The 20835-nt window shown below is 48.5% G+C and overlaps 1 protein-coding gene across 1 annotated transcript in view; it reads left to right on the forward strand.

Annotated features, from left to right (window-relative positions):
- CNGB1 (cyclic nucleotide gated channel subunit beta 1) overlaps positions 1 to 20835 on the forward strand; it is a 1326699-nt gene that overhangs the window by 232849 nt on the left and 1073015 nt on the right. The window contains exons 12-13 of the mRNA XM_086945539.1: positions 12745 to 12781; positions 13084 to 13098. Of these exons, the coding sequence (XP_086801665.1) occupies positions 12745 to 12781; positions 13084 to 13098 (52 nt within the window). The remainder of the gene's footprint in view (positions 1 to 12744; positions 12782 to 13083; positions 13099 to 20835) is intronic.

Consider the following 20835-nt stretch of genomic DNA (forward strand, 5'->3'; position numbering starts at 1 on the left):
ATAAGTGCAGGGCTCTCACAGTAGAGGGGCATACCGCAGATGGCAGGCCCTTGGAGAGGAACGAGACCAGCGGTCCCCAGCGGAACTCAAAGTTCTTAAAGTCTTCACAGGAGATGTCGGACATGCGCTCTAGGCTAAGCAGCTGCCACAGGCGGGCGTGCCACAGTGACATCGCCGGTGGCGCCTTCTGTTTCCAAGCGTTAGCTATTGCCAGTTTAGCAGCCCCCAAGCATAACCACATGATCCTTTTATCGGCTCTGGTTTGGTGCTCCAACTGGGGGTCCCGGAGGCCTAAAAGGGCCTCCGCCATCGTAATCGGGACCGGGTATCCTAAGATGGATTTTATCTGAGCAAGAATCTCCTCCCAAAAGGGCCTAATGGAGGGGCAGTCCCACCAAATGTGTTGGAAGTCGCCCAGTAGACCACACCCTCTCCAGCACCTATCCGAGGCCCCTGGGAAGATCTTAGCCAGTCTAGCTGGGTACAGGTACCAGTCCGCCATTACTTTCAGGTGCGCCTCCCTCAATTTCGTGGAACGGTTGAAGCGAAAGATGTCAGCCCACAAGTGTGTCCACTCCTCCTCCCCAATGTCCCGTTGGACCAACCCCTCCCACCAAGACATAAAGCGTGGCCGTGGTGCAGTGTCTGTGGAGAGCAGCAGTTTATACAGTGTCGAGATGGCCCCCTTCATGGATTTAGCCTTGAGCAGGAACAACTCAAAAGCGGTAAGGGCTCTAGTGGCACCCTCCCTGATCCGTGGGTTCAGCGCCCAGTGGAGGAGTTGTGCGTGATGGTAGCGCTGCCGGTCTCCCACCCCATATTCCCTCTTGCAATTGTCAAAAGTAAGTGGATCGTAATTGTGGAATAGGTGTGTGAGTGCGAGACATCCGCCCGCCCTCCAGGCGTCGAACGGGCCCTCTCGGAGCGCTGGAGGGAAGGAAGAGGTGAAGTGGATCGGGGTGAGAGGCGACGGGAAAGTCGTCCAGCCCTCCCTCTCAGCCACAGTGTCCCACACTGTAAGGGTGGTGCGTGTCGGGGTGCTGATGTATGCATTGAGGAGCCTGACGTTCTTAGCGCGCCATATGAGGTCCCAGATAGTTCTACCTGCCACGCTGCGGTCCATGTGGAGCCAGTGCTTTTCCGACTCCATCTGTGCCCACTCGACTAGGATGCGCAATTGGGCCGCTTTATAATAGAGGCGAAGGTCCCGGAGTCCCGCCCCCCCCTCGCGCTGTGGACGCCTTAGCATGTGGAAGGAGAAACGAGCCCTTCCCCCCTGCCACACGAACTTCAGGATCATGGTCTTGAGACGCACAAAGAAGGCGTCTTCCAGTTCGATAGGGAGCGCTTGAAATAGATAGAGGAGTTTGGGTAGGAGGGTCATTTTGATGGCATGTATGCGTCCCAACCAGGAGAGGAAAAGCAGCTTCCAGCGGGAAAGGTCTCGTTGGAGGCGGGTGAGGAGATCGGGGTAATTGGCCGCATATAACTGATCGATCCTGGGAGTCAGGTGGATCCCCAAGTACAGCAAAGAGGAGGGAGCCCAGTCCAGCGGGGAGAGCGCCCGGAGCTGCGAGGCCTCAGCACCGGAGAGAGTTAGGTTAAGTATGGAGGATTTGGTTAGGTTAACTTTGAAGCCCGCTACATCCTCGAATGCGGCGAGCACTTCTTGCAAATGTGGGAGGGAGCCTATCGGATTGGACAAGGAAAGGAGGACATCGTCCGCAAAAAGCGAGATTTTGTGGGACTCACCAGTGAAGGGGAGTCCCTCTATCCCTTGGTGTTCCCTGATCGCTATTTCTAGGGGTTCTATGCTAAGGGCGAAGAGTAAGGGGGACAGGGGGCAGCCCTGTCCCGTCCCTCTGGTGTGCCCGAAGGGGGCCGATTGCACCCCATTGACCGAGACCCTAGAGCACGGGCGCCCATAGTTGGCCTGGAGCATTGTAATGAACTGGGTGGAAAACCCAAACCTCACCAGGCTGGACCACAGGAAGCTCCAATCCACCCGGTCGAACGCTTTTTCGGCGTCAAGACCGATTAGCACTGCAGGTATTTTACATTTGTTGGCCTTTTCTATTAAATGGACGATGCGCCTGGTGTTATCGTGAGTCTGCCTCCCTTTGATAAAGCCCGACTGGTCGGGATGTATGAGAAGTGGCATAAGGTCGCCCAGTCTCTTGGCCAAAATAGAGGAGTAAAGTTTGGCGTCTATGTTAAGGAGGGCAATGGGTCTATATGAGGGGCAGAGGGAGGGGTCCTTGCCCGGTTTGGGGATTACCGAGATCACCGCTTCGGTCATGGAGGCCGCTGCGTCGCCCTCCGTGGCCATACGATTGAAGAGGCTGACCAGGCGGGGCGCAATCTCGGAGGCAAAGGTCTTATAGAAGACAGCGGTGTACCCATCCATCCCCGGTGCCTTATGGGCCTTGAGTGACGAGATAGCCGCCAAGACTTCCTCAATGGTGATAGGAGCCACAAGAGTTTCGTTCCACTCCGCGGGCACCTGCGGGACGGGCAGGTCCCGCAGAAAGGCGCCCTGGCTTCCAGCGTCATAGGAATCTGCTGTATATAGGGATGCATAGAACCTCCCGAAGATGGCCGCTTTGTCCTCGCCCCTGTGCTGAAGAGTCCCCACCTCATCACGTATGCCCCCGATATATTCCCTCTCTCGTTTGTCCTTCAACTGCCTGGCCAAGTGCTTCCCCACCTTGTCTCCCTGCATGTATGCTAGGCTGCGCAATCTGAGAAGGGTAAATTCCGCTCTATTGTTGTAGATGGCGCGCAATTTGCCTCGAAGGGCCGTGAGTGCTCGCATCGTTTGTCTGGTGGGCTTCTGCTTGTGGGCCTGTTCAATCGTCAAGAGTTCCTGTTCTAGGTCTTGCCGTTCTGACGCACGCTGCTTGTTGAGGGCCGAGTTAAGCGCTATGCATTTACCCCTAAGAACCGCCTTGAACGAGTCCCAGGTGTTATACTCGGAGGTCTCTTCCGGGCTATTGAGGGAGAAAAACTCCTCAATCGCCTCTCTCAGCTGTGTGCAGGATTCCTTGTCCCTTACTAATGCTTCCGGGAAGTACCATCGCGCCGGTTTCGGGGCGCCACCCAGCCAGGTTAAACAAATAGTGTACATCCCATGGTCAGATACAGAGATGGGGAGGATCTTTGCGTCTTGCAGGGCGCCCTGTAAGGACTGACTAAAAAAAATGTAATCGAGGCGGGAGTATGTGTGGTGCACATGGGAATAGAATGTGAAGTCCCGAGTGTCCGGGTGTGCCACTCGCCAGCTATCTAGAAGCCCCATGTCCCCGATCTGTGTCTGAATAGAGTCCGGGAAGAGGCCCATGTCAGATCTTCTAGTGTGAGTACTGTCTAGAGTCGGATGCCAAACTAGGTTAAAGTCCCCCAGAAGGAAAACAGGGCCCTCAGCAAAGTCCGTCACCTTGCCCAGGAGTGTAAGGAGAAAATTCTTTTGACCCGCATTGGGGGCATAAACGGCCACCAGGGTGCACATTTTACCCTTTAAGCGGCCCTTTACCATTACCCACCTCCCGTCTCTGTCACTCTGTGTGCACATCGGTTCAAATTGCGCTGCCGGGCTGAACAATAACGCAACCCCTTTTTGCTTAGTGGACGCAAAGGCTTTATATATGAGGGGGTACTTCTTGTGCTTGAGCTGGTGATCCTCCGACTTCAAGAGGTGTGTTTCCTGTAACGCGACTACATCCAAGTGTCGATCTGTTATATACTTCCACACCTTCTGTCGCTTCTGCGGGGAGTTTAGGCCCTTAACGTTCCAGGTCCCGACAGGCATAGTCATCTAGGAACAGAATTGGACCATCGCATTCTGCATGCCATTCCCCGTCCCACCCTCCCAAGCCGGGGCCTCACCATACCTCTCCCGCCCTCCCTGCACATCCCACCCGGTCTGGCAAAGGCTCTAAGAAAGTTCCCTCGGATCAACACATCTCCATCGCCTCGGCGAGGCCTCCCTCCCGCCCCCATGTCCTCACCCAGTGGAAGGCCCCAAGAGTCACATCGCAACAGCACCTCACCACCCACTCCCTCCCCCCCCCCTTCCCCCCTCCCCCCCTCCCCCCCAACAAAATAACAGAACAACATTCCCCAACTGGAGATCATGAGTTCGGACCATGACTGCTGTTCCCCTCCTGTCAGTCTACAACAGCAGTCAGAGAGTACTTGTAGTGGGTAATTGGCAGTGGCGGCTCAACGGTTCGAGGCTCCCCGCCCCATTTCCCACCCCTCGCTCTACTGGTCGCTGTGAAGAACCCCCTTACTGGACCTCAAGTAGCGGCACCTGTATCTTTGGAGACTTCCTGGATCGCCGCCGCTTTCTCTTGTTCCATTGTTCGTAGGTCGGGTTTGAGTGCCTTTCTCGACGACCTGCCGCGCCGAACCTTCTGCCAGCCATCACTTGTCGCTTGAGAGGATGAAGGCGGAGACCCCCCGTGCCTCCACCGCCTCCAAAGCTTGGTTGGGGCTCCTCATTTGGACTCCCGAGCACTGAGCAGGTGTCTCTCAGGGAGTGCAGCTGGTGAAGAGTCCCATTCCAGCGGAAGATCAGTCGGAAGGGGTGACCCCAGGAATATTGGACTCCCTCGTTGCGCAGGAAAGAAGTCGCGGGTTTGAAGGATCTCCTCTTCTGCAGCCTGATCACTGATAGGTCCTGAAAAAGTTCCACCGCATGGCCTTGGTATTGCATGGGCTGTTTGGGTCGCGCCGCCTTCAGGATGCGTTCCTTTAGAGTGTAGTCGGGCAGAAAGGCAAGTATGTCCGGGGGAGGCCCTTGGGACCTGCGAGCCGGGCCCACTCGGTGCCTCCGATCGATGCGGATCTCAAAGTCATCTCCCACCTCGAGGACCGCCCGGAACAGGCCTTGTAAATAGCTAGTAACATCTCCCCCCTCAGCCGAGGAGGGCACGTTCCGGACCCTGATGTTGTTCTGTCTGGAACGATTTTCTAAGTCCTCTGTGTGGGATTGGAGGTCAGTTTGCTGGTCATTGAGGCGGACAATTTCCTGTCGGAGAAATTCCACCTCCTCGCTCCTAGCTTGACTGGAAAGCTCGTTGGCCGCCACTCGCTCCCCTAGGTCATCAACATCGCGGCGGAGTTCTTTGTATTCCCCTGCCATATCTTGGCGAAGGGATTGTATGTCCTCCTTGAGAGAGTTGAAAGGTGACTCCATGAAGGCTTTGGTCGCCGGGCCCTCGCCCCCATCCCGGTCCGTCCCCTTCGCCGGGGGTCCCTGGGTTTGCTTGTCCGGGCTTTTTTCGGGCTTGGGGTTCCCTTTCGCCAGCAAGTCAGTGATGGTGCGGTTCCCCTTGCGATTGGTGGTCGTCATTTCTCTTCTCTCCAGCTACTCCCCCGCACTTGAGCACCGCGCCCGTCCGTCAAGGCAGCAACCAGGTTGTCGTGGTCAGCACCCGGAGCCCAGTGTGGTCGGACAACACAGCGCCTCGTCAGCCGTCCAGCACCCCTCGGCTCCTCACTGGTCTCCAGCGGTGTCCAGCTGCTCTGGGCTCTTCACTCCCTTTGACCGCTACCTTTCCCCTGTGGTCGAGGGCCCCCCGCGCTCAGTCCGCCGCAGAGGGGCCGGCCGCCCCGAGCCGCGAGGCCACCACAGGCCCACTCCCCAACTGGTAGGCCTCCACTCCTGTCCTGGGCGGCAGGCTCGCCTATCGGAGGACGGACCCACCCAGCGCTCTCTCGTTAACGTGCGGGGCCACCTCACCCCCACCTCAGTCTCCTGGTCGATTGACCCAAGTGCTGTGCTCCCAGTGTAGGGCGACCAATGCCTCCGGTATGGGCCCCACTAGAGCTGGCGCTGACAGAGCCCCTCTCAGGACGGCGTTCTTCTCTGGGGTGAGGGGCCCCCCGCGGCCGACAGTGGGCTCCTGCCCAGAACCCCTGGCTGGGCTGCCTCCTCGTGGCTCACCTCTCGCCTTCAGTGGCGCCTTCCCGCTCAGCTCCCCAGCTATGCCTCTAATGTAGTCTGGGAGGTGTCGACCCCTTCACCATCCCGGCCGTTCTGGCCTCGCTAGCAGTCCTCAGGCTCCACGTTGCTGCAATGCGGCCTCCGGGCCTGTGCACGTCCCGCCTCCAGGCCGCACCAGTCAGGTCTCCCAACTGGGCCCCCGGCCCCCCGTGTAGCAGCAAAGTCCGTGGGGGGGGTCGGCCGGGCAGCACCAGCCTGTTCCAAGCGCACACTCTCTGGGGCCGCAGACGCCCTAGGCCGGCGGGCCGGGTTCTTCACTCCCGTCCACTAGGCCGCAGCCGGGGCCTCGCGTAGTCTCTCGCGCCCGGGCGCCCCGGCGGCCTCTTCTCCGCGTCGCCCCTACGGACCCCGGCCACCATGCGGGTCCAAACTGGCAGGGGGCCTCTACAAGAGCCCAAGGCCGCCTCGTCGGCCTCCTCAGGCGGCGTTACTCCTCTGCAGCCCCCCCAGCCTCGTGTGCAGTGCGAGGGGGTCGGGTCGCTCTCCGCCACGGACTGCCCGCCTCCGCTCGTCGGCAGCGAGGAGTGCTTCGCTGCGCTCGTCGGCGGCCAAGGTGTCGCCCCAGCCCTTCCTCCTGCTCTCGGCGGTGAAGCCCTGGGCCCGGCTGTAGAGAGGTCAGCGGGATAAGTAGGGCTTGGTAGTCCGGGACGGGGAGCCTCCGAAAGACCCGTCCACTCAAGCCGCCATCTTGGCCACGCCCCAAACCCAGATCTTTTGACTAGGTTTGAGTGTTTGATTGATTCAGATGCTCCGTCCATCACCACTCCCTTTTGTACCGCTTTTGGCCGCCATAAGTGTGGCAGGGTATGCTCAGACGTGAGTCCCTTGCTCACTATGCCACTGGATTCAAGCAAGCCGGGCTGAAGACGGCTGGAATGCCAGAAACCGGTCCTCGGAAGCTTGTTTCCGGTCCAGAGAAGACATGGCTTGGCAGTTCGGGCTGGACTGTTCCCATGAGGCACAGGGTCAGACTGATTTGCATATAGCCATGTCTGAACTGGTGTGGCAGAGTGGGCTAAAGAACGGTGATGGATTAAACCCAGATCTTTTGACTGGGTGTGAGTGTTTGATTGATTCAGATGCTCCGTCCATCACCACCCCCTTTTGTACCGCTTTTAGCCGCCATAAGTGTGGCAGGGTATGCTCAGACGTGAGTCCCTTGCTCACTTTGCCACTGGATTCAAGCAAGCCGGGCTGAAGACGGCTGGAATGCCAGAAACCGGTCCTCGGAAGCTTGTTTCCGGTCCAGGGAAGACATGGCTTGGCAGTTCGGGCTGGACTGTTCCCATGAGGCACAGGGTCAGACTGATTTGCATATAGCCATGTCTGAACTGGGGTGGCAGAGTGGGCTAAAGAACGGTGATGGATTAAACCCAGATCTTTTGACTGGGTGTGAGTGTTTGATTGATTCAGATGCTCCGTCCATCACCACCCCCTTTTGTACCGCTTTTAGCCGCCATAAGTGTGGCAGGGTATGCTCAGACGTGAGTCCCTTGCTCAGTTTGCCACTGGATTCAAGCAAGCCGGGCTGAAGACGGCTGGAAAGCCAGAAACCGGTCCTCGGAAGCTTGTTTCCGGTCCAGGGAAGACATGGCTTGGCAGTTCGGGCTGGACTGTTCCCATGAGGCACAGGGTCAGACTGATTTGCATATAGCCATGTCTGAACTGGGGTGGCAGAGTGGGCTAAAGTACGGTAATGGATTAAACTCAGATCTTTTGACTGGGTGTGAGTGTTTGATTGATTCAGATGCTCCGTCCATCACCACCCCCTTTTTTACCGCTTTTGGCCGCCATAAGTGTGGCAGGGTATGCTCAGACGTGAGTCCCTTGCTTACTTTGCCACTGGATTCAAGCAAGCCAGGCTGAAGACGGCTGGAATGCCAGAAACCGGTCCTCGGAAGCTTGTTTCCGGTCCAGGGAAGACATGGCTTGGCAGTTCGGGCTGGACTGTTCCCATGAGGCACAGGGTCAGACTGATTTGCATATAGCCATGTCTGAACTGGGGTGGCAGAGTGGGCTAAAGAACGGTGATGGATTAAACCCAGATCTTTTGACTGGGTGTGAGTGTTTGATTGATTCAGATGCTCCGTCCATCACCACCCCCTTTTGTACCGCTTTTGGCCGCCATAAGTGTGGCAGGGTATGCTCAGACGTGAGTCCCTTGCTCACTTTGCCACTGGATTCAAGCAAGCCGGGCTGAAGACGGCTGGAATGCCAGAAACCGGTCCTCGGAAGCTTGTTTCCGGTCCAGGGAAGACATGGCTTGGCAGTTCGGGCTGGACTGTTCCCATGAGGCACAGGGTCAGACTGATTTGCATATAGCCATGTCTGAACTGGGGTGGCAGAGTGGGCTAAAGAAAGGTGATGGATTAAACCCAGATCTTTTGACTGGGTGTGAGTGTTTGATTGATTCAGATGCTCCGTCCATCACCACCCCCTTTTGTATCGCTTTTGGCCGCCATAAGTGTGGCAGGGTATGCTCAGACGTGAGTCCCTTGCTCACTTTGCCACTGGATTCAAGCAAGCCGGGCTGATGACGGCTGGAATGCCAGAAACCGGTCCTCGGAAGCTTGTTTCCGGCCCAGGGAAGACATGGCTTGACAGTTCGGGCTGGACAGTTCCCATGAGGCACAGGGTCAGACTGATTTGCATATAGCCATGTCTGAACTGGGGTGGCAGAGTGGGCTAAAGAACGGTGATGGATTAAACCCAGATCTTTTGACTGGGTGTGAGTGTTTGATTGATTCAGATGCTCCTTCCATCACCACCCCCTTTTGTACCGGTATTGCTGGATGCGGCACCCAACCTTTAGCTTACCAGCATTGCAGTATGGGTACTCTGATAATTCTGTGATTACGGCACCTAGAGGGGCGTTCTGTGAACAACTGGACCAATTAGCACCTTCAAATTAGGGTAGAGCTGTGGAATCCGGCAGTGGAAAATTATGTTAAACTTGGTCTTCTTCTTCTAGTGTTTAACTGAATCCATGATTCTGATGGAAGATGTGTGGTCTCAGTTTTTGCCCAGATTCTCTGCATTATTCAGCTGGATTCCAATTGGAGTCCTTCCCTTTATTATTTTTTGCTGGCTCTTCTCTCTTTCTGATGTCAGGGAGAGTTTAATTAATTGGCTTATCTACAGTATAATAAATCTCCCTTCCCAATCAAGCGTTATTACACCTCCAAGGAGAATTTTTACATTTGTGTTTTTCTTCTAACTAGGACCCTCCTAAAAGGAATCCTGACACGTTTTTGTGTTCTATACTGTGCAAAGGAACACTGTGGCTACTTGAAGTACTCATCCTTTTCCTCTGGTAATCACGAAAGAAACTGATCAGTTCTTTATCCCATTCAATCCTTGAAAAAAGTACAAACCAACAATTTGGTTAAAGTCACCTGTTCAGGTCAAAAACAATAGAGCACAGATACAGGGACCAGGTTAGGGCCGCTGAGATTTGTACCTTGTGTCCTTGATGCAGTGCATTGCACAGTGCAGCAGTGGTTCTGAGGAGTGATGCAGGGTCCTGAGTCAGGATGTGTCATGCAGTGTTGGTTCCAATGAGCTGTGAGAGCTGCAGTGCAAGCTTGTGTCAAGGCTGCATCGTGCTATGTCAGTCCAGATGAGGAGCGGTGAGTGTTGCATGGGATTTGCATTGCGTTGTGTTGGTTCTGGTGAAAACCACAGCTAGGCTGCCATAGCACCTTTATCCCCACTTCCAAGAGTGCAGAATTGGAGGGGCACCACTTAGGGGGTTAGGACTCACAGCTGGCAGAGTCCAAGTGAATAGTTCAAGATGGTTGGAGACTTTTCTGTCCTTGAGACTCTGATCAGGAGCCCGCCAACTAGCCCTTGGAATCACTCTGGTGTTCCTGTGTTCAAGGTGCAGCTCCAGTCCTTCTCACTCAAGCTGCAAAGAAGCAGGGCAGCAGAGCAGTGCTTCCTACAGCATAGCATAAGAGCAGTCATTCTTCTGAGTCTCCTAAGGTCCAAAACTGATCTGAAGAGTGGGTCTGAGGGTTCCTTTTTTATCGCTGGTGCCTTCTTTGACGTGGGAGAAACTTGTGAAGGCTTCTCCCCACAAGAGGTGTTTGGAATTTCCTTCCTCTCTTTCCTGGCTTCACCTTAGCTACAGGCACAACAAGCTACGGTAAGAACAGGGCACAGCCTATTGAACTGCAAGTAGGGCTACTCTCGACTCCGCTCTGCTATACTGCCTTTGTTCGCTCATCCTGCCAATACCCAGGCTATCTATTGTGTAGCTGTCTGGAAACAATACAGAAGGTTGAACTACACTTCTCACGTAACCAAGGAGCAGGCTGCAGGTACCAAATGGTTCCAGTAGAAAAATGGCAACTTTCTTAATGTTACCCCTGATGAAGGGCCGATGGCCCGAAATGCATTGGGTGAATCCGTATGTCCACTTTATATGAATGGTTCATACACACGTGTTGCTGATGTAAGCCTGGATGGGTGCGCAGAGGACATTTGAATATGTGAAATAAAAGAACTATGGTGGAATCAAGCTGTCTGCGAAGTGATTGAGAACTTATGGCTTAAAGTTGTCATAAGAATTTATTGGTTTGACATCAGGATAAAATTTGGTATAACAGAAGATGAGGTGTTTATTGTGAGGAAATATTCCAACACAGAGTAGTGCGACGGACGGGCACATATTTTACGTGCCCATGTGTTTGATATTCACCAACTGTCTAAAAGTGGCATTTGTACAGTTGTCACTTAAAATACAACTTTTCCAATAAAGAGGATTTTAAATTACAATAACTTAGATGCCAAACAAGATATTTGTACCTGTTCCCAATAAAAAGTTAACACTTATTAAATGTATTAAGGTAACCCAATGTTATCCTATGGAAGAGTTAGGCCTTGCAATAGTGAAAAACAAATTTGAGTTTTTCACTACCAGGACATGTAAATCTTAAAAGTACATGTCAAACGTTTTATTTAGAAGGCACCCAGCTGGCCCTTTTTATTTTACCAGGTCAAAATGGCACTTTAAAACCACACACAGGCTACAATGACAGGCCTGAGGCATGTTTAAAAAGACTATATAAGTGGGTTGCACAATAAGTTCTGCAGGCCCACTAGTTTCATTTAAGTTACAGGCCCTGGGTGTATGTAGTACCACTTTACAGGGGAGTTACAAGTACAATAAATGTGCCAATTGGGTGAAAGCGAATTTTACCCTGTTTAAATGAGAGAGCACAAGCACTTTAGAACTGGCATCACTTTAGAACTGGCATGCATGGTGAAGTGCACAGTCCTAAATGCCAACAAAAACAGGTCCTGAAAAAGGAGAAAAGGAGGGTGAAAGCAAAATGTTGGGGGGTGACCCTACAGAGAGGACCAAGTCCAACTGGATATCAAAGGAGAATCTTTAGATAAGATTTACATTCATGCTACTGGCTCTATGTGCGAAAGTTGGCACCCTGGGGCTTACTAAGCATCTATTACTGCGATCTTCTCCACAAGCCAAAGATCAGTGTATGGATCTGGTAGTAGCTTCATGCAAATAGCCACTGCTTCTCAGTTGGTTGAGATCAGAATATAGTCTTTAAATAAGATTTATTTTCAGGGTACAGGCTCAATATGCAACAGTTGTCTCCCTGGGGCTGGCTAAGCATCGACTAGTAAGATCTTATCCACATTGACACCCAACCTTGTGCAAAGTACTCAGTTTCTACTTGTAATATTTTCTCATACAACAACCCAGGTGCCACCTAATGAGTGTCTAGCACTGCCCCAGCCTCTTCACACTTATTGCTCCTCAGTGCTCATTAGTGAATGCTATTGTCAATGACCCTGGCAATACAGCTCATCATGTGTGTGTCCTTCAGTAGCAAACCTTTCTGTTGCTACCCCTTGTGCTCATTTTGCAGTGCCCTCCAGTGTTAACAACTGACACTGTCCCGCACCCCAAAGTGCTACCTCTTCAATGTCCATCCATGATAATTTCTATTAAATTTCTAAAGCACTGTTCAAGTCAAGATAGAATAAGTAACAACAACTTCTAACACATTTTGCTCTCAATACAGTTTGTGAGAGGAGACTGGATTAGCTCAGACAGCACATACCCTGCACTAGTGAAACGAAAAATATCAGAATTCAGAATGCTAGTATTATGTCTTTAATGAAAAGGAGTCGGATCTGCCTGAGAGATGTTGTTCTGTTCAGTTTGAGAGAGTCTTTTCTTTACACCTATACCCTTCCAATAATTCATTGATAATCAATTCAGAAAAATAAATTACAAGCTTCTTAAATCCTCTTTTCCTCTGTTGTGAACCGACACCTCTTTCCAGGTCTTGTATGACATAATTCCAGCAGTGGCAAACAAGGGTGTAATTTAGCACATTTCCCCTGAGTTGCTTATATCCGCATGCCGGTTACTGTGTAACACTACCCTCTCATACTCACTGCCTTGTCTGGGTGGGTATCACAGAGTTATGTGTAAAAAAAAAGATGACTGGGCCATGCCATATTATAGAACCTATAGGCACTCCGCTATTATGACAACTTTCTAGGTGCTTCCAGGATACTGAGAGGTTAGATTTTCTTCTAGAGATCCTGCTTGAGATGACTGGACAAGTTGCAGGAAAGTCTCTGGTGGAATATATGAAGAAGCTTTTAGCTCTATGTCCCATAGTTTCACAATCTCCGGCACCACACAATGTACAGATCAAACATTTTTAATTTTTGACTTTTTTTTATTTCCGCAGCACGTCTATTTTCTGAAAAAGATACAAAGACCAGCAGGTAAGAAATGTGAAACTCTATTGTTATACGTAGGCTGTAGCTTGGCACTAAGTAAGCATCAACGGTAGTGTGTGTGTTTTACATCCTTTGTAGGAAATGTCTTTTTTTTGTATATTGCTTGAGTGCTTTTTATTGGTCTTTTCTCATGTGGCATGCTAGTATATCTATGGTGCTGGTCTGTTCTGTGCTGTTTATATTTCTGGGGGTTTCTTTCATTGACCACAACTTCCCCTTATGCCGTACACACGTCTCCCTGTAAACCCTTTTCATGTAAATTGTCTCTTGTGCTTCTGTTTTCTCAGGGCTGAAGAGAAGCGGTAAGGAGCACTCAAGATTGGAATATTTGGAGTATGGTCTGTGCATGTCCATTTGTTACAACTCTCCAATAGTGTTAACTTTCAGAGCCAAGCTGTATCATTCACTACTTACCCTTCCATTGTTGTTTGCACCACTCCCCATGGAATGCCTCATATCCTTTCCAGATTGTCACAGCAGATGGTAATCACAAGCTGTTAAGACATAGCCTAGTAATTGTGTGGCCTCAAACCATAGAAGAGGCTGGTATAGTCCAAGGTGACCACAGATGTCAAGTTCTCTTAGGGTGAACTGGTAAATTCTAGGTTGACCACAGAGAACAAAGTCGGTGAGGAGTCCTGTCCAGTCTCTGATAACCATAGGTGACTTGTCCTCAAAGCTCCTGGGGAGGGCCAGCTGGTCTGAGAACACTGTACATGATGGGGACTTGTCAGATGAATTGCTCTAGTATTTGTATCCAACAGATCTCAAGGACACGGAGGAGATCTACCTAGTCCCAGATCACTATAAATGGCATAGTCACTAGCTCAGGCAGAGTGCATTTAAGAAGCTGATCCAACTCATAGATCCCCATCAAAACTAAGGTCGCTAGACATGGACTGAACTACAGTTGGAGGGCTACATAACTGGGAATTGTTTGTTTGTGAGAAGGATATCTATCTGCACTGTTTTAGCAACCATATTAAGGATCTCCTTTAATACACCCAGTCACCGGAGCTTCTGCAAGATAGCTGAAAATGTGCCAGTGAATCGTTTATTCCTGAAGTAAATTTGCAAGGGACTTACTCCCTGCTGTTTATGGTGCCCACCACTCAGTGTACCATAATTAGTGCTCATTTCCAGTTTTCTTGGATGTCCCTTTCACCGACATGCTGCTTATCCCTCAATCACACATCCAGGTAATATGAACATCCTACCCACTCACCTGCTGATCTGCACCACTATGTGCAACCTTTCTACACAACTTGAACCACGCATAGGCGCCAAGCACAAGATGTTATGCTTCTACACTCACCATCAATACAATTGGAGGCACTCTCTAAATTGCTCCAAACAGCTTGCCTGCTTTCAAAGGCAAGTTAAGAAAAGTTCAGTGGCACAACACTGGCAATATCGCACTATATAAATGCAATAGCAATTACAATTACAGTAGGGATTGGAAATCATTACTTGAACAGCCTTATTCTGAGACTATCCCACAAGAATCAACATCAGATTCCTTTGCACCCATCACTTGCAAGCACCTGCTGTGGAGGACTGGCCCTTTCTCTCTCTGCAGTTGCTGATACTAAATTCCGTCTGATTCTCAGTTTCCAGCAACTAGTCTCAGAGCCAATTTCCAATTTATTTATTTATTTTGTTTTGGAACTCCTACGGAGGTCCACAAAATAAAAAATAAACACAACAACAATTTAAAAAGACAAACATTTCGTACAATACAAAATTCCTTCCTTATACATTACTATAAAATTATATAAGACATACTGAAAAATGTGCAAATAATGCTATAATACGTAAAACAATCACATAACCGATCGATAAAAATTCTTATATCAAAAATACTAAGAAATGTGCAAATAATACTATGAATACATGAAACAATTAGATAGCCAACCAATTGATATTAAATCGTAACCATAGTACTACTGTTCGACAATATTCTAATAAATAGGCAAAAATGTTCTAAAAAATTGGTATATCTTAAAACAAACATTTCATTTGGACGGGACAAGACCAAAGAACGTGCGTCCTGAGAGGAGTGAATATTAAATCTGATAAATACTGGTTTTGAAAACACTCGCCTGGCACTTTGCAGCTTTGAACATACAAATAGGACATGATTTAGATCTTGGATTTGCAACTTGCACAATTCACAAATTCTCTTCTCTCTAGGTGTTTTATCCCAGATGCCAGTAACGTCTCTTAAGGGCAGCAGATTGAGTCACAGTAGGAGTATCAGCCTTCTAATCCCGTGAGGGATATTCCAAGTTAAATAAGGCTGAGGTTTATTCCCCAAAGCGCTCCCACTGACCGCCACGTTACTGGGCCTGGATTTGCTTAAAGCAGCGTCTCTCGCCAAACTGATAGGGGATCTAAATTTCTTTAAAACTTGTTTCAAACCAGATTTAGGCATTGGAGAAGCGGGAGTTAAACTATGACCGAAAGTATTATTTGCACATAAAAAAGACCTAAAAAACGTTAATTGTTCTTTTAGAGTGCAAACAATTTCTGTTCTCAGGGCTGCCCTAAGAGTACCCTCTTCCTCCAATAAGAGAGAGTTACCCCACCTAAGAACTGCTGCCTGGGCTAAAATGAAGGACGAGACTAATCCAAATTCAAGGCGCAGAACATGTGGGGCAGCCAGAGAGTTTAAATTGCAAATTTGGTGCATAATTAATCCTTCCGCCTTATCAAACGAAAGCCAATGATTCATGTCCAACACCTCGGCAGCATATATTAACGAGGGTGGGATTTTGACCTTGAACACAGATAAGACATGGCTAAAATGGTGTCTCCGGCAAGTTTTATAAAATCTGTTTAATGCACTTGCCTGGGAGACAGCTTTACTAACACAATGTTTAGTATGCTCCAGGTCTCGACCTGTTTTGGAAAAAACTTTCCCTAAATATACAGACGAGTCAACCAGTTCCAGTTTTTCAAAACCAAGCATCCATCTTAAACATCTCTTTATTCTGAGCCCCTTCTTAAGGAAAACCAAAATCTTGCTTTTTGCAATATTCATTTTCAAAAAGTGAGCCTCTGCATATTTGTTTAGTCCAGATGGCATTGCAGGCCAATAGGTGTTAAATCAAATATTGCAACATCGTCTGCATACAATAGAGACCCAATGGACATTCGACCAATTTTGGGGGCATCCCCTCTTTTGGGGTTCAGAGCACCAGGGAGATCAGCGATATACAAAGAAAATAAAAGTGGTGCTAATAGACAAGCCTGCTTAAGCCCATTATGCGTTCTAATTTTACATGTTAACCCCCCTGCGAACCTCCCATCAGACCCTGGCACTAGGTGTCAGTATGCAATTCCATAATCAGACCCAGAAGATGATTTGGAATACCAAGGGAGACAGGTTTTCTCCACAGGGTCTGGCGTTACACCTTGTCAAATGCCGGGGAGAAATCAATAAAGGCTGTATAAACTGGCATCCCTCGGGTGAAAACATATTTCTCCACAATTGTCTGAACAACGGCTATATTATCTAGGGTGCCATGGTTCTTTCTAAAGCCGGCTTGTTCCGGTGGAAGGATATCCTGATCATAAACCCATTGTTGTAAATGGCATAGTTTGCTTTTTGCAAATAATTTGCCTGAGGCATCCAGGAGGGCAATCTGTCTAAAACTAGTCAGCACCGTTTTTGGTCCTTTTTTATACAGGGGGACTATAATGCTCCCCTTCCAAGAAGGGGGGATTTTATTCATAAAGAAACAATATTTAAAAAGTGGCTCTAGAAAATCATTCAATACTTCTGGCTCCTTTTTAATTAGTGCAATTGGGATACCTTGCGCGCCGGAGGTTCTAGCAATCTTTATATGCTTTACCAATTCCTTTCCTGGCGGGGGGCCAAATTCGATAAATTCAGCATACCCAAGTTTAACACCATCAATCAACACGGGAGAAACTGGGCTATTATTTCCATATAATAGGGAGATGTAATCCACCCATTCCTTTTCGGGAATCGGTATTGGTGAAGCTCACTGCCTTGAATCGCAATATTCAGCGATCAAGTGCCAGTATTTTCTTGAATCCTTGGCCCTTGCAGCTTTCCTCAGCCCTATCCACTTCGCATCAAGCTCCCTATTTTTTTCACTGAGCATGAGGCGTCTTCTCACTCGCTTGAGGCGATTGATTTCCTGCTGTCGACTAAGGAGGAAATGTATGTGCTGTTTTCAAACAAGATGGTTAATTGCCTGTTTTAAGAATATCATATGGGACATATCTTGTTTATACGAGCGAGGTTCAGAAGATGTGGAGCTTAAATTACAAATCTTCTTCATTTGAGCCCCAAATAAGGATATAATGTTGTAATGAGTGATACCTTGCTTTTCTACATAAACCGTCTTCACAATGGGGCCTACTTCAGCAATGTTTTTTTGCGTCCAAAAGGACCGACCATTTCCTTTGTTAAAAGTGGCCGAGCCCTGACCGGCATTCCCCGAGTCCAATGTGGATAGATCAAAGGCCACTGTCAAACCCACTATACTATGGTCGCTCCATATCGACGGGCTAACAAAAAAATGATCACAAGCCCCAAACATTTGGTAGGAAACAATCACATAATCTAAAAGGCTTTGAGTATGTTGAGAATGAAAGGTAAAATGGACTGTTTTATCAGCAGGCACTCTCCCATTTAAGATAACAAGATAAAGGGCCAGATGTAGGTCACCAAATACCGGCCTGTAACGGACGATTTCGGCCGTTACCGACCGGTATTTGGTGATTGAGATGTGGGGGCCTATATTTTACAGAATCTGTAAATTTACCGATCAGGAAAATTTACCGATTCTGTAAAATACTGAATCGGTAAATTTACCGATTCAGTGAATCTATATGTAGGTGGCACTGGAAACAGTGCCACAGGCCCCTAAGAATTAACGAATTCCTGTGTACATGCACATCTGTGCATGTACACCTGTGCCATGTGGCACACATACATGCCCTGAGGGCATGTATGTGTGTCACATGGCACACAAGCCTGAATCAGGGGTGCAACAGGGTGTCAAAGTGACACCCTGTCCCCCTACTAAATTTAGTAATTTTACCAAATCGGTATTTACCGATTCGATAATTGAAATTGGTTCCTATGGGCCTCAAGGCCTGTAGGAATCAATGGCAATTACCGAATCGGTAAATACCAATTCGGTAATTACCGAATGTTACAGATTCGGTAAACAAATTGGTAAAAATACCTACATAGCATTTACCTATTTGTAAATACCGAATCGGTAAAATTCGGTATTTACGAATCGGTAAATGCCATTTACCTACATCGGGCCCCTAGACTTCTAACGCTATCAAGCAAAAGGAACCCCCGCTTATCTGTTTTTATTTTATTTGGTAATAAAATCTCGGGAATGTGCCAAAGTTCCTCTTTGTCAGTATTGGCATAAATCTCAGAGGCAGAATTTGAAATTTTAGCATTTAAGTCCTCCACTAATATCACTAGCGGGCAATCTTCCCTAGTAGCTATATCCTGAATCAAAAAAAAAAATATGGGCAAAAGATTATCAAAATTTTTCCCTGGGGGGATATACAAGTTTCCCACAAGGAAGGAGGTGGGTCTGTCAGAATCTCCCAAGCATGCCAACTTCAAGCATATACAGAGGTTTGAGGGGTGGGGGAAAACCTTCTGATTCCAATTGATGGAGTTTTTAAGCAAGATAGACCCCCCCCACTAGCATGTCCCCTATCCGATCGCTTCGCATAGCACGAGTATACAAAATAGCCATCACATTCAAACTCCTTGCAAGACCACGTTTCTTGTAGACATATAATTATGGGATTCATAATTTAATTTTGTTTCATTGGGTCTCAGACCAGCCATATTCCAGGACAAGAGTAGCCCACCCAGGCTACCTCAATGGAGCACTCCTTACTGCATCCACATGGGTGTTATTCAGGGCTCTTGCAACCCAACTCCACTGGGCGAATTCATCTTCAATGTCTGGAGTCTGAGGGGCAACTGCTACGTTGGGTACAACATTTATTAAACGCCCCTCCAGTCCACGGAAACCACTATATCTTTAGGATTGACTGCAGAATACTCTATTTTGGGGCCCAATGCGTCCAGTGCCGCTGAATTAGTAGCCTTAGAAACTTTCAGATTTTCGCTTTTAGGGCCCGCAATTTGAATTTCCTCATATTCATTAATAGTTGTTACATCAAGCCCTCATTTAAAAAAAACCTCACAGTTCTTTAAAAACAAGTTTGACCACTGTCAGGGAACAAAAAGTAACCCTAGAGCACGGAACAGTGTCATGTACATGAATCATCACATTTAAGATATCCTTGCTAGCTATCAGCTTTAGTGACTCTAGTTACGAAAATAAATTAAGAATTAAACCTCTATTTACTGGGGTGGATTCAGTATCAAATAGCCAGATGAAATCCACCATGGGAGATAAACCGGGCTGTGCCCCACTAATATTCTTTGGGGCATCTCTCCATGGGACCCATAAAGGAACCCTGTCCGTGAAGCAGGTAACTTGCGTCCCACCATTATGTTGGATATTCGAGTGTAAGACCGTATTGGGAGTTGGGACCTCAATATTTCCATCAGGCGGAAATGAGGTCCCTATGAGGGTTCTATTTGGCCCAACCTGCGATGTAATTGGGGCTTGGGGCCCTCCCTCTTGGGTACCGATCCTCCTGGAATCAATAGAGTCAGTGGCCCCAGTCCCTATGTGCAGCGAGGGGACCCCGTAACCCATGTGCATTTCCCCACCCAATGGGTCTACTAACTCCTTAGAGGAGGGCTGGATTCCTTGACGGGACTGCAGCGAACGGGTTAGAGGAGGTACTTCCCGTCCTGAGTCCCCCAAACTCCCAGTCAATGCTGTGGGTGCTATAATAGATTCCCTTGGGTTGCCATCTGCTGGTGGAGTTATAGGACCTCCCTTCTCCGTTATTAAATGGACACCGCTCTGGCTTTCCAAAATCTGGAAAAAGTGCAGTTTTGACACTTTCCGTTTGGAGAATTGTCTAATTTTTTGGTATTTCTTTTTCATGTTTTCCCCCTTATGTTTTGATACTAGGCTATCCTTCTTGCCTACTTTCTGTCCTCCCTTCCCTGACAATGTGGGAGAGTCAATGTCGGGAGAGACAATGTCGGAGGGGTTAGCGCCTCCTCCTCCACCCTCCACTCCCCTCCCCTGCCCTCCCCACCTGTTTGGATTGCTTGGCAACGCCCCTGATTTTCTCATTTTCTCCAGTGCCCCCAATCTACACTTTTTAAACAGGGGGAAGGTTTTCAAGATGGATTTTGCCAAAGGGGGACTCAGTTCGACCTCCTCAAATAATGTACTTAAGCATAGCTCTTCCTTTTCAAGATTACATACAGGAGCCATGGGGGCACCAGTAAGAGAGGAGTTCTCTTCCAGGGGATACTCATTAATAGTCATAAGCACTGAATTATCTCCGCCCATGAGCGGGAACCCGGAACACATAAACAATATACATATATACGTGTAAATATAACCAAAAGTACATAGTACTAACTAATTATACACATATACATGTATAATAACCATAATATGCAGCCTAACATTAATACATAGGCTAATCAAACCAAACCTTACACACGTTCTGAAGCATGAAAATATGCTGTATATAAATGCAATAACCAGGCACGAGCCTAAAATGCATTTCATAACCATGAAAAACCTTTTATTTTCATCAAAGAACCTGTTGTAAACAGTTATTAGCCTAAAAGGCTGCATATGAAAAAATGTCTGTGTACGGAAAATCAGACTGGCACCTTGCCTTTAAGGCCCGAGAGAATCTGCAGACTTTGCCTTTAAGGCCTCCAGGAGAACTCTGTTCCCATCATGCACCACAGGTGACAGTTAGGTCAGTTCTTTTTTCAGGCTTGTTCTGTGAGGAACCTGGAACTTGAGCTCTGCTCATTTGAAGTATTTTTTGGTCATAAGTTGGTTTTTCTTGTCATTTTTTGGCAAAATATAGCTTTGGTGGTGGTTTGTTATCTTTTTCTGACTAAACTGTTG

This window comes from Lissotriton vulgaris, chromosome 12 (assembly GCF_964263255.1).
Source record: "Lissotriton vulgaris chromosome 12, aLisVul1.2, whole genome shotgun sequence".
NCBI classification, from domain to species: Eukaryota; Metazoa; Chordata; class Amphibia; order Caudata; family Salamandridae; genus Lissotriton; species Lissotriton vulgaris.